This window comes from Typopeltis vanoorti, chromosome 15 (genome assembly GCF_054136105.1).
Source record: "Typopeltis vanoorti isolate ZY-2024b chromosome 15, IOZ_Tvanoo_1.0, whole genome shotgun sequence".
Taxonomy (NCBI): Eukaryota; Metazoa; Arthropoda; class Arachnida; order Uropygi; family Thelyphonidae; genus Typopeltis; species Typopeltis vanoorti.
Window position 1 is genome coordinate 104,291,931 of NC_143563.1, and position 15,100 is coordinate 104,307,030.

Sequence of the window (15,100 nt, forward strand, 5' to 3'; positions counted from 1 at the left end):
GCGGTTTATGCATTGATCCTACTATGGCACCAGAACATCGAAAAATGCAGCCTCATTGCCCGATTTGTTTGTTAATCTCGCTTACGAAAGGTTGTAAACAAACAGTACATAAATATTGGTATCGTGGGTAGATTAATGCTAGAAAATGCACTTACATTTGGTAAGTGCATTTTCTAGCAAAGTGCAAATACGAAGCCTTCACTACTTCAAGCCTATGATAAGCGAGATTTAGGAAATGAATACTATTGCTTAAATGCATTCAGACATCCATATCTACAGTTATTTGAACCCTGCAGCTTGTTGGTTGGAGAGCAGGTACGTTAGCCTGTTGCCCGAGCAGGATGACTGAGTAATATCATCCTTTATCTCAACCACGATTTAAGAGGAATTTATTAATCATTTCAAGAAGAGTTACACACACACACACACACACACACACACACAAAAAAAAAAAAAATATTCTAGCCTCCTAATTGTTGATTGCACAATGAATGATTTGAATCTTTCCAATCGAAGGACAACATTGCGGCATTGAAATAGTTTCGAATCCGCCGATGACTAGCTAATCTCATATGATAGCGGCATTTTCTTCTCTCTCTCTTTATTTATTTATTTTTTAATCCAAAACTCTAGGTTTTTCTTCCGGCACAAGTAAATCACCTTAAAAGTGCACACCGTCTGTAAACACAATAGAAACCGTGGGATAGAAGTCACTGGCTCCATGTAATAGTCTGAATGACGACAGACGCATCCAGTTTTCCCCTATTGAGATATCACAATAACTATACTAGATCTCCCATTAAGTTTCCTATCGTCATCGCATTTTAAGAACGGATATTCCCAAAAAGTCCTGATAAAGGTTAGTTAACCGGCTTTATACAAGAGAGCGGAGTGTTTTCCCTCCGGGAAACGGATTTTTCAACCGGTAAACACGAAAACCGACTCCGTGTACATATATCTATAGACCTACAAATACCATTAATAGGATTCAGCAGAGGAATTCAACGCGTCTTAGATGAACGAAAGTTAGATCTAGTAGTTGACTGTTTCCTGGTAGCCTTGTTTATCGGGCGACTTATCCCATGTTGCATGATATTTTAATTATGTTGTACCTTCTTATCTGTGCACTCTTGATTATACAGGGTTATGCTGATCATACAGTTTGATCGCATGACATTAAATTGCAGAACGATTAAAACCAAAGAAAGCGTTTCATTTACTTCTGTACTATGAAGTATGATGAAAAGGTTTTTCATACACTCAGACAGACGTGCGTGTGTGTGCTCGTGAGAGAGAGAGGTGCTATTTTATACTGTTCCCTTCCGTTTTTGTTTTTTTTTTAATCGTGCGGAATTTTGACAGTGAAGTATTTGCAAAAATCTCGAGTTTGGTAGCAATATAGATTTTATATATATACTGTATATATATCGCGGTGATGTCATTAGTTCAGGTCTTAATTCGTGCTAAATTCATTTTGAGTTTTGTAAAAAGAAAAACACAAAATCGCAGATTGTGGAAAAGTAAGAAGTGTGCAGAACAGTCGTAACTTCTTGCAAAGAAATTTATGCATAAATTCTGCATTCTGGTCTGTCATGTTGACATCCTGTACTAATGCTTTACCATCATCTAAATTGAGATTTTGAACTTATTATTATTTTATTTTATTTTTTATTTTTTGAAATCTCAAACTTAAGTGACAATTCTGCTTTGATGCAGACCATAATGTGAATGCTATTCTTGAAAGTTTTCTCATTTTTGATGGAGCCGAAATCGCGAATGATACACCGGCATCTAGCCATTCATTAAGAGGTATTAATTCTTGAGAACGCAAATTACAACCCTGAAATAAAGAATATGTAGAATCATTTCGGAATGCTCCAATAGATGTTACTTAAATTTAGAGAAAACAGTTCTGTAATGACTGCAGTAGTACAATCTGGAAGTCAGTTCAGGAAGTTTTAGATCACACTAATTAAAGCGTGGAATAGTGCGTGTATAGGCTTAAAGAAAAGTTTTTTTTTTTTTTTTAAGTTAATGGCAAAAACTCTGAAATCGTAGAAAATCTTTAGAAATAAGTAATAATTTAATAAGACCCGATGTCAGTGGTGGCGAACCCGAATATTTATCGGCACATCATTGAAGTGCGTTAAAATCTAAATCCATTTCTGTCTCTGTTGTTTTGTATTCAATTACAAATACTGATAACCAATTTAGAAAGGGGGGGGGGGAGACGCTCTAGGTTTTATTTTCCTAAATGGGCGCGTCTCTTTATTTGCAAGATATATTGTTTCACTTAATTACATGGAAATGCCTTCATTTTCATTCAGTAGAGAAAGACAAAAAAAAAAAAAAATCAAATGAACAGATACTTTATTTTCTTTAAGTGAATCATTTAAGAAAGGGACTACTTGATTATGTTTTCATCATGACAATCCGCATATGTTTTACAAGTTGATGTATATGTTGAGCATTAATGCTATAATGGCAATTTTTGTTACATATAAATAGGTTTAATGTCACAAATACTATTTTAAGCTTTCAAAGTCATTTTGATTTTCTGATGTTTCCCTAACACTTCCAGAATCACTGCTTCTTGGGATGTCTGCATTTTTGTAAACTACTCCTGCGTAAATTCCACTCATAAGATGAAATATGGAATTCAGAAGTCCAAAGATCTGCAATAAACAAATATTATCTTAAACCTGTTTCGTGTGTTTTTCATGACTATATTATTAACTAGTAACATGTGTAAGTTATTAATATCATAACTGCCTTGCATAACTTCTTATCACTATTATTAATGGAATTACTACATATTCCTTATGATTAGCAAATGTTACTGGCAAAAGGAAGACAAAGTAACTCGGCTTACCGAAGTGTGGATTAACTTTTTCTCTCCAAAAGTATCACACATTTTTGGTCAGCCAAAAGTATTTGTGCCTCTTTCTAAAGTTAAGACATACAAGAACGAATCATAAGGAGATTAGGTTAAGAGGACCAAATGTCTTCGTGTATATTATTTTTAATTTAGAACAAATTAGCCTGTTCTAACTTGACATTTTATATGTATGTGAAATTAGTGTTTGCTGTTAACGTGACTCTGCTCGACGCTCAAAATTCGTTTCTCAGAAATGTGACTTTTGGACGTCTTGCATCTCCAGTCTCTAAGGAATGAATTACAACACAAATATGTTACCAATAAACTAATTAATATAAAATTATTTTAATAGTTCATCGAAAATTTCAGGAGGTTATCAGTGCAAAGATAAGGTTTAAAACTAAGTGGATATTTGAATTTGTATTTTTTATAGCGCTAGTCGCAGAAAAAGTTCAATAATTTTTGTAAGTGTGACTCCTGAGCAGCGAGAAGAGAGAACATGTTTCAAGAGTTTACCTAATGACATAATACAGTCAGATGAAAGTGATATTTTCATTCATTTGGTAACTGCTAAGGTTTGTTAAACAGTAAACAAATGATGTCAGAGTTAATCCAATTTGCATAATCTTTAAGGAATCACTGGGATTTGAAATAATTCCTTCCGATTGAAATTTTGCAAAGTTTTTTCCACTTCATAAGATTAATCACATAAAGTGGAGAACTGAACCAGCGAGGCTTCTTCGTGTTACAAACAAGGATTTAAAACACTTAATTAGGAATTGTAACCAGGATCTTATTACAAATGACTTTCTGAGCAGTGCATACCATGGTGTCGTTAAGAGACATTTCTGAAGCTTATTTTACTTCGCTTTATGATAAATTCCCAAGGTAAAGACTTTTGAGTTATATGGATTTTAGCAAAGTCATTAAGAGTACCGTATAAGAACCTACTGATTACTTTACCAACTAAGTAACGATGACCACCTAATAAGATGGACAGGGAATTCATAAATAATTTAAGTTCAAATAAAGAATCGAGTTTCATTTTTTGCTGATGTTGTGAAGTCAATTGTTGAATACCCTATTTATCTACAGGATGATATTAAAAGACAGTGAAGTGGGGTTTAAAATTTAATACAAACAAATGCAAATCAGAAACCGACCTCAAACACATTTGGTGGAAATTAAGTGTAAATACAGGCATAAATATGAATGTGTGGAACTAATGTCTCAGCCACCCCGTGATGGATCTTGGAAACGGAAAGACAATTTTTTTTTTAAATCAATCCCAAAGTTAGGTTATAAATAATAATTAATCTTGCCTCACACCTGTAAAACAGACGATTATATTTCGTTTGTACAACTTTTAACATTAACCATATCAACGATATTGTAAAACAGAGTGCTTTCGTAAATTGTTTCCATCAGGAGAAGACAAATTTTTGAGAATTTTGGTCAGCTACTGAAAGTGAAGTGCTGCCTAAAAAACTAGACTGAATAATGGACAACTGTGATGTAACGCGCTGTAAATTTTGTGTAAATGTGCTACTAAATTTTAACTTAATTACAATATTCTTCGCTTTTTTAATAATAATAAAATTACCGAAGAATATTGTAATTACTGGGAAAGAAAAGTTATATGCGGACCATAAAAGAATTACAAATAAAATGCGTTGTTTATTATAAACAAATAAAATGCGTTGTTTAGTTATTCCTTTATAACTGTACCAGTCCTATTCCTTTCCCATCCCACCCATATTTTTTTCCCCATGTGGTGAAGTATTATAATTTACGATATTAGGGTAAATGAAGATGTATCTCATCGCTTTACTCTCTCGCTGAATGAAACAAACTAACATATTACGCCTCATTCTTCCTCATAGTATAAGCAGCCATTTTTATACCAATCACAAATGATTGGCGCTGTATAAAACTTGTACACTAGCGCCACCGCATTATTTGAGAATTTTGACCAAAATTCTCAAACATTTGTCTTCTCCTGATGGAAACAATTTACGAAAGCACTCTGTTTTACAATATCGTTGATATGGTTAATGTTAAAAATTGTAAGAACATATTTTAGAAAATAAATACGTAATATCAATAACACATTATTACACATAACCAGAAAACTGGGTATATGTTATATGAATACAGTTTGACAACAAAATCGAAAATAAATAACTAATATGAAATCGATATGAAAAGAATGAGTTCTAGCCAAAAGAATGAGTTCTAGCCTAAGGATTAAACCATAGAATTGCTTTTAAATGGAAATAGGTATTCAAAAAACTGAGATACGGAAGTGAAACAATATTATCAGAGTACCTGAAGCGTAAAGGGATTCCCCCTCACCCCTTTAAATTTGGGATGAACGAATTCGTTGGGTCTCTGTGTATATTTCAGAATATATTCAACTTGTAACTCGCATCTTTCCAGCAACGTAGCTAGGCTTTTAACGCCCATGGCATATTCATAGCTATGCTAGTTTTAAAGTGACATTTTCAACAACTGATAAAATATCTTGCCATTAGCATCTTTCTGACACCAGTGCCTTTGGCAACTTCCCCAATGCCACAGCTTTCCTAGACCTCTGCCTCTTACCACGTATGCTCCAATATTTCTAGAAAAACTAACGTCGGCGTCTGTAATTTTGTCTTTCACGTCATTCCAAACCAATATCTACGGAGTGACGGGAGAAATTCAATTTCTCCTTAAGCAAAACAAGTCTACTTAAGTAACTCGAATTTCCGCGTGAAATTGTATTAATGATTTCATATAAAAACTGTGCTTTAATTAGGTTCTTCCCTCAATATCAGCTAGAGATACCCCTGGCATCACAATGGAGGATTTCATAGAATCGTGATGCCAAGAAGTAAGAGCAGAGGAAATGCTTCAAAATAAATATATTAAAAAAAAAAAAAAACGATTCGGTGAAATGAGCTACGTACTCTAAAATTGTCTGCGATACAATACAAAAGCCTCGAGGTCTTACAGCTGCAATGTTTTTGGTGAAACTTTTTTTCTCTATCCATTGGACGATACCATCTGACAGGAATTATTTTTTTATATATATAGTTTTGATGGGATTTGACAAGCAGAAGGAAATCATCAGCGATATCCCTGTGATGATTTACGGTCTTTGTGATAAACACGCACTTTAAACTGAGAGCTTTTACAGCAAATACTTAGGCAATTACTAGCCGTAACTCACCGTATGAAAATATTTTCACTAATATAATCTTTTCTTAATTTGAGCTTCAGCTCGTTGCGTCTACATTACATCGATGCTGGAAGTCTTAACAATCGTTTTCTTGGTCTACCAACTGCCTTTTCGCATTTGGATTCCAGTTTCTTGGTAGTTTATTCTTTTGGGGCCACTTCTGTGAATACATTTATTTCACTCTGGTCTTCTCTCATTTTTATCCATTCGTTTATGGACTGTCACTGACATTCTTCATAAATCTTTTCATTTTTTACTCTAACAAATTTTGTTTTATTGACTCTTTTTCCTCAGTGTTTGTCATTTTCACATGCTGTATTTTATCTGTCGTATTTTTGACGTTTGTATTCGTGTTACACATGCTTAAGTTAGTATTGGTCGGACTACTGATTTATGTAATTCGTTCTTTTGTTTCCCCCCCCCCCCCATATAATTGAATTTCAATACCCTGATATTTTGTTATCGTTCAGGGACGTCTTTTACTTCATTTTGTACTCTATTTTCATGTTTGGTTATTCCTGGGTATTTAAATTTCGTTAAAACTTGTTCCACAATTTTTTTACATTTAATTCTAATTTACATCTGATTGGTTATTTTGCAATTCCCATTGCTTTTGATTTCTCGGTGGATATTTTCATGTTAAAACTGCTGGGAAAGAAAAGAGATATGCCGACCATAAAAGAATTACAAATGAAATGCGTTTTTTATTTCTCTTTATTCCTTTACGTTTATTCCATCATTATCTGCAAGCAATGCTACATCATCCGCATATCCAATGAGTAAATTTTCTTTTGTGATTTTCATTCCTTTTAATTTCTGTTTCTTAAATTCTGTTATTTCGTCCATAATATGTTAAATAACAATTGGGGTTTAAAGCATCGCCTTTTCTGATTTCCTTTCTTATAGGGATTTTTTATTTATTTATTTATTTTTTTTTTTGTGGTGATATTTTATTATACATGCTTTTGTTGTGTGTGGAGATAGATTCGATTGTTTCAATAGCTTGCAGTAGCATATTTCTTAATGCTAGTACTTTCAGGACATGCTGTAATCTAAATCTGTCAAAAGCCTTCTCTAAGTCAATGAAACGTGTAAATATTGGTTTCTTTTATTCTATTACTTTTTCTATTATTTGCTTTATAACGAATACAGCGCCAATACATGATCCATTACAGCATCCTTATTGCTCACATAATATAGTCTTGATTCTAATTCTTCTTCTTTGATAATTTTTGTACTTATTTTTAGAGTGGTGCACAGTAAGTTTATTTCTAGACAGTATTGGAGTTCAGATTTTGTTCCCTTTTTTTAATATGGGTATTGCAACGTTCATTCTCCATTCATTAGGAATCTGCCTTTTCATTCAAAACAATAACGTCACTTATTTACAACTAACAAATGACGTCACTTATCTTCATCTGATAACAACAAACATTCACGTCACGATTCCTTATCTTATCTTGATCTGGTCAAAAGTGTCCCACCAATCACGACACGATTCCTTATCCACTAATATATCTTCCTTTGCATTCAAAACAATAACGTCACTTATTTACAACTAACAAATGAAGTCACTTATCTACATCTCATAACAAACATTCACGTCACGATTCCTTGAACTTGATCTGGTCAGAAGTGCACTACCAATCACAACAGGAATCCTTATCTCTACCATCACCCATAATTCCATAGGCGAACCAAAACACAAGAACTGACCTCACTGACACATATACCCCCCAGGGAAATTCCAAACATTACAAACTCATGACGTCATCAAATGAACAACCAATCACGTCACGATTCCTTATCTTATCTTGATCTTGATGTAGTCACTAGTGACCGGACTACTACTTAATTAAATTTCTCATCTTTTCAGTCATTTATTTTACCTCCATATTTTAGCATTTCGTTATGAAAATTCCATCAGTTCCAGCTGATTTCCTACTTTTCACTTTTATGATGACTGAGTCTATTAAATTATTATTTATTTCACATCTGTATTTTCTGGCTGAAATATTTCAGACTTTTCATCTCTGCTTCGCCTTCATATAATTTAGTAAAACAGTTTTCCCGCTGTGTATTTCTGGTCATTCTCCATATTTGTTTCTGTGCTCCTTAATTCATATTTCATTGTTTAGAGAAGTGGTTCCCAACTTATTTGAATCACGGAATCCTTTTCACCTTGATTTAAAAAAAAAAAAGAAAAAATGGAACCCTGACGATATTTACTGATTATAAATAAAACAAATCAAAAATGATTTATTGAAATAAAAAAAAAGATTAATAATAGAAAAACAAACATTAGTAATTTAAACTGTTAATTAATATGAAGGATTAAACTTCTTTTATTTCAAAATTTGGTTTACTTGTGGACAGCTGAATTCTAATATCAGGATCCGACTTCTATTTTGTTGTTGTCGCAGTGTAGAGCAAAGATCCGTTTTCACACAAATGTGTGGTACTAAACCGTGACAAACAACGAATTGCCTTTTTGAATAAAATTGGATATATTCTTCTTTTAAGTCACACCTAATCTCGTTTAATGAAACTATATTAAATTTAACTTTTATTTGGCTGTTTGATGTCAGGTCGATGAGATTTTCATATTCTGAAGTAGAGAGTTCCTCTGGTTTTTCTTTAATATTGAAAGGATTAAAAACCCAATAGTTATTGTCATCTTTTACTAGAGGAAAGTATTCGTTTAATGCCACAATTATTGATTTTAGATGACAAATAATTTATTTTCGAATTTCGAAAATAATTTATTTTCGAACTGTGAAATTCGTCAATTTCACAGTTCGAGTAAAAAAGTCATTTAATGTTGAAAATAGATTCATATTATTTATTTCAACAGCCATGGTTGAAATAAATTGTGACTTTCGTAATTTATCTTTTGTGTTGAAAATGTTTGAAACTTTATTTAAATAAATTTTTCATACATATTTTAAACTATTAATTAGAGCTCAAAAACTAATTTAATCGGGGGAAACCCTAGGGCTCTGCAGAACACAGGTCGAAAACTGCTGGTTTAGAGTAACCTTCGCAATATTTTTCTTTGGATCTTTTGTTGTTTATTTCATCTCTTATTCTTTTGTACTCTTCATATTTTGGCTATATTAGCCTTCCCTTGTAATTTTTTTTTTTTTTTAAGTGTACTAGGGAGTCCATCTTGTTTTGCATTTTCCACTTTATTTTTGTCCTTTTGCTGCTTTTGTTAATGTTCATTTAAAATTTTTTTTTCCCAATGGGAATAGTGTTCTCAATTAATGGAAATATTTTCTTGAAATTGTTCTTTTAGTCTATTTTGATCAAGCATTCTTATACTGTCTTCTTGTAATAATTCCACCTTAAATTTATTTCATTGAAGTTCTTTATTTTGGTTTTTCACTTATATATATATATATATATATATATATATACACACACTGTTTTATTTGTTATTATATAGTCCATTTGTTCACTCCTGTGATTAAAGAAGGTATTACTTATTTTTAATTCATATTCCAAATTTTAGAATGTAATTACATGAGCAGATTTCGGTTAGTTAAAGCTGAATTCTTTCTTATGATTGATGTAGAAGAAACAGCGATCAGGAAATTTTTCTTCTTTCGAGATCCTGCCACAATAACGAAGCGCATATTTTTTCTCACTATTGAGCTTTTAATAACAAATCTCTGTACCATTAAAGTCTAGGATCACTGCAAACTTAATATACTGATGACGCCTCTGCGTAGGAAGAAGGCACAAAATCCTGTTTAAATAAGTAATAACATATGAATCATGGTACTAATTAATATATTGGTTTAGTAAGTGTAAAAATGTTGGCTTGCTTTTGGAATATTTTTATATATTTTGGAGTCTCTTCAAGCTGTGGTAATTATCACTTATGAAGCACAGTGGAAAAACAATTAAGCCGAACATCTTAATTGTTAATGGCATAACCCTCCCCCCCCTCTCTCTCTCTCTCTCTCTCGATGAATCTTTGACTCCAGGAGAGTTGATATAATAATAAAGTAATAAATGGAAGCCCTTCCTTGGAAGAACTCGATTTAAATCGTGTTTCTTTAAGACTGTGAGTTTAATACAGCGAGTGTCCTCTTCAAGTTTTACTGCTAATGAGTATTAATAATGCCCTTTATCAGAAAAAGGGAGAAAAAGAATTAATGCACGATGCCTAAGCTGTCTGACCTTCATCTGCAGTTATGAACGTAAAACTTGCTCAGGAAGTGGGAAGTTTAAAGCTGGACTTGACCTAATTGTTTGCTGTTGGAAGAAAATTAGATCCTCCTGAAGAACAAATGCTTGATTTACATTATTCTCTTTCGACCGTAACCTTTGTTATTATAACGATAATCCTTACATTCCTTGTCTCTTGGAAAATTTTCTTTTTTTTTTAATTGTATTATTATATTATATAAAATTTAAGAGAAATGCAATGCAAAGAAATGATAATACCTATTCAGCAAAGGTTAAACTTTAGGTCCATTTTATGTCGCCAGTAATTTGAATAATTAGGCTACATTAAGCATTACCAGAGGGGTTCATCCTAGATGTGATCATAATAATTACTTCTGAATTAGTGAAACAGAAATTATATGCCAGTATTGTTTTTCATATTCAAAGAGCAATATAATCCTCATTTTCTGATTCTGCTTTCTCTTTGTCTATGATGGAAGGACTTTATGAGGCCATTTTAGCTGAAGGTCAGTTAAGCGGTCTTATACGAAAATGCAAAGAGACTGACAGAAGAAAACATTGCATCTAAGAGCATCCAACGTAAATAGCAACTTAACTGATGCTAGGATTAATCATCCTAGCATCAGTTAAGTTAATATGAAGCCATTACAAACCATTGAGACTCGTACATTAAGAACAAGATGTGAGTAGAGAATATAGACAATATTCATGTAAACATTTCAATGGCTCACTGAATATAATTATGATAGCAAAATCAAATGAGGGAAGGACTTGTCTCAGTTAATAATTGGTTAATAACTCAGATACTTGGTATTTTGGAAATCAAAATTAAAAAAAATTGAGTTTACGGTAAAATACTTACAGCAGAAACTTTCTTACCACCATGTCCTGGTTCAGTTGCAATATTGGGATCAGGGACAGCATAAAGTAGTAACAGTGCTACGTTGGCTGCGAAGTTGAATACGAAGGCCACAAGATTGAAAGAAATTAGCTAAGAGAGGAAACAGAATTAGCGTTTGAAATATCTGAGTACATATTCATGTTATGATTGCAAGGATCGGTATTGACAGCTACATGCCTGTACGGAAATCACTGATTTTATTAATATAAATATTTTTATATTATAAATATAATTATATTTTTATTTTATTATTTATAATTTTATTTTAAATAAAAAGTATTTTTCCGAAATTCCTATTGAGTGTAAATAAATTCGTGCATTTAACCAAATGACTAATCAGTTGAAGGATAACCCAGTTATTTGACACGGCTTTAACGGAGCCGCAAACCATCATTATACAGCGCGTTATACCAGGAATCATCACTCAGGCAGACTGATTGCATGTTTTCTGTTCATCACTTCCTGTTCCCTAAAATGTTTACATATCTGGTTGAAATTACAGACGAAGTAGAAGCTAATGAGGAAGTATATGTCTGTCTGTTAACTGGGCATGTTTTGCTGCTTTACCTGTTTTGCAGGGGATAAACTTCACTTTCTAAGGGTGGAAAAACCCTGCTATCAGTATGTTAGACTAGATAACTATTCAGGTGAAAAGCTCTGATTAAGGATTCTCGCTACCATTCAGAGGAAACGAGATGTCAGGGGAGAATATTAGGAGTGATGAGAGCCAGGCCATTCATTACACTAATCAGAGCCTATCAACATATAATAGCTAGACATAATATATTCAGATATATAATAGCCATATATAATATCAAGAAAAAGACCGAATTTTGATTAATAATTACGAATATTCTCCACAGTAGTATTCAAAGAAATATAACCAAGTTGTTCCCGTTTTAAAGTCACCGAATGTGCTTATGTTGAAATATTAATACTAGGATGTGCTGAAAAGTTGTGATAATCACCATGAAGGAAATGACATGTCTTCTTATATATCCTAAAAGAAAAAGAACAAATTATTACAATTTGATGAAACGTGGGAGTTAAAGGGTTTTAAGTTATGTTCTTTCTTGTTATATCAGTTGCTTTAATATCATTTTTGTTTTAGTGTTTATCGGACTTTTCAGACCCCCCCCCCTCGTAAATAGTTTCAGAGAAAAACTGTGGAGATTGGTTAATTCATCAGGCTTCTCAACTAGCGAAAGTCTCCTCGGTACAATATTTTCAATATAGCAATTGATATTCCTAATAATGTCAGAGCTGGAGGAGTAATCTTGCGTCAGTTCGCTGTTCTGTGATCCCAGATAATTTGGCAAAGCACTATAAGAAGAATTATTTAATATTCGATGAACTAAAACATAAAAATTGCGTTGGTAAAATAAAGTATTTCGAAGCAATAATACCGAAAGAAAAATTTTATATGCTAAGGTTGTTAGGCGTATTCTTGTTTACAACAGATACAAAAAAAAAATATTTCTGAGAAATTGATTTGTGAGGCCTAATAAAAACTACTGGAGTGATTTTAGCTTTCTCAATATACGATCACTCAATATAGATTGAGTAATCGATTTATTAAATAAATTCCCTTTTAATCCTTGTATAACCCACTCGTTTGTTTGAAACAGTGTATTTTCTAAGATAAAGTAAATTAGGCAGGCAGAAAACGAGGAATTGCATTTGTGCGTGTTTGCAGTTCAACGATATAACCGATATTGCGATCTAAATGACTTTAAAGTGCAGGGTGTTTCAAAAGATAGGGGTATGCAACTTTGAATGACAATAGAAGGTAAATAGCGATAGATGAACACTTTTTTTACCGTGCAAATGTAGCGTAACACTTGAAGTTTCAATACAGACAGTTAAAGTTCGATATGACAGCCTCCACTAATTTTGCAGACGTCCATCTGTAATCAGTTTCCTGCCACATGCGGCAGAGCATATCTGGCGTAACTTCATCAATGGTGGCAGTAATTCTGGAACGCAGCTCATCAAACTGGCTGGTAGTGGTGATACAAACATTGGATCTTTCGCGAAGCCCCACAAGAAAGAATCTAGCAGTGTAAAGTTAGGGGACCGTAGTAGCCATTATACAGGATACTCCCTCTACCAATCCATCTGCCTGAAAAACGGGTGTCTAGGTACAATCTTACGTCTCTCAGGTAACGAGGAGGTGCTCCGTCTTGCTTGATCGTGGTCATCGTCGTCTAATTGTAATATTAGGTACCCAAGCAGCATGTCCAGATACACACCACAAGTAACGGTCGATTCTGAAAAAAAAGATGGAGTGCTGCGAACATGTTCTACAATGGCGTGTCGACTTCCGCTTCCCCAAATTTGCAGTTGTGAGCGTTTACTTTTCACTTACGTAAAAAGTGCACTCGTCACTGAAAACGATCGTATCCCAAAAGTCCTCATTTTATTCTATCCTACTGATCATTTCCGCACAGAAATCCTGGGGTATCTTCGTATCGTCTTTCTTCAAATATTGTACGAGGGTAAATTTGTAGGGCCTTAAATGTAGACACTGTCGTAAACACGCCCCACACAGTCACGTGTGGAATTCCAATTTGACTTTCCAGAGCTTCTCTGGAAACTTTCACGAACCCAGCGGCTTCCCGTTAACCTTGGATGACGCACAGGTCAGTCTGTTTCCACAAAATTCTTGTGCCACGTAGATCGTGCCTGCTAGGTTCTTGGCCGTATTGCGTGCGAAAATTCCTCTGAACTCGTGTTGCAGACTTCGTTTTCTCAAACCACATGCTCGCTCTGCACTATTGAAAGTCTCCATTTTCAAATGGTGTGGCGAATCACGCCATCTAGTGTTGTTATTTAGTAATAAAGTTACGTGACCAAAAATTGATGAGTTTCACTACATTATGAGACTCACTCAGCTTTTATACGTCTTCCGAGTTATTTTCTGATTTCCTGCGAAGTTGTATACATCCTTTTGAAACGCCCTGTATGATAGTTTTGTCAGAAGTGCGAATACAGGTGTCATGGGAACTGTCATCTTTCTGGGGTGTTCGCGCACTGCGTAAGGTCCAGCAACTAGAAAACGTTGAGCCAATGGCCACTGGATGAAGAATAAGACAGTATGTTAATGTGATGGCTGACAGAGAGAGAATTACAAACATAATGCCATGTAACAGATGGACGAGGTTAATTGTTTAAATGAGAACGCTGCATAAAAGTGATCTTAAATAAGCATGAATGCTATACGCAGTTTCTGAACAATGCCAAGAACTGGATATAGCAGTATAACACTTCACTCTCTCACCTTCTTGGCAGCTACAAAAAAGTGCTACAGGTAAACACTGGCACAGAGACTCTGACACTGAATTCTTCGGGGGGGGGGGGGGGGGGAATTCAATAGATTTGCTAAACAACATTTCCAGTTGTTTAATATGATGACAGGGACAGAGTTGTAGCAAAAATAGCATGAATCAATGAATCTATCGCGCCAGGTGACAGTTGCAGATTGTGGTGGTGATGATGGGAGAATTCCTCTCCTGATTCTGTTGAAGCGATGCGTGAATACAACGAAGTACTTGAATTTCGTTGCTGATCAAGTATATCCCTCAATGACACGATTTCTCCATCTGGTGAAGGTTATTTCAAGCAGAATAATGCTTATGTCACAGGGCACTGAAAATTTGAGAATAGTTCCAGGAGTGACTATTATATTTCAATGGCCTGATCCGTCTCAATCTAGTTGGGTATCTAACTGGATTGATTGAAACTAATGGGCTGTTCCCGGCACCGATTCACTACAATTCAATCTTGAGCAATTGTGGGATCGAGTCATAATGAGCTACCATGTGGAAAGCTTTAGGCATATCAGGAAGCTAACATACCTTGAAGAGAGGAGACTAAATGGAAAGTGATATACACTGCTTGG

The 15,100-nt window shown here is 34.1% G+C and overlaps 1 protein-coding gene across 2 annotated transcripts in view; it reads right to left on the reverse strand.

Annotated features, from left to right (window-relative positions):
- Nucleotides 1-2,353: 2,353 nt before the first annotated feature.
- LOC150099050 (uncharacterized) overlaps nucleotides 2,354-15,100 on the reverse strand; it is a 38,089-nt gene continuing 25,342 nt past the window's right edge. Inside the window, exons 3-4 of one of the 2 annotated variants that reach the window (XM_090405645.1) lie at nucleotides 11,178-11,289; nucleotides 2,354-2,675 (exon numbers count right to left, since the gene is read on the reverse strand). In XM_090405645.1, the coding sequence (XP_090261771.1) occupies nucleotides 2,584-2,675; nucleotides 11,178-11,289 (204 nt within the window). In that variant the 3' untranslated portion in view covers nucleotides 2,354-2,583. Of the gene's footprint in view, nucleotides 2,676-11,160; nucleotides 11,290-15,100 lie in introns of both variants that reach the window. The other variant, XM_090405644.1, reaches the window with a different exon arrangement.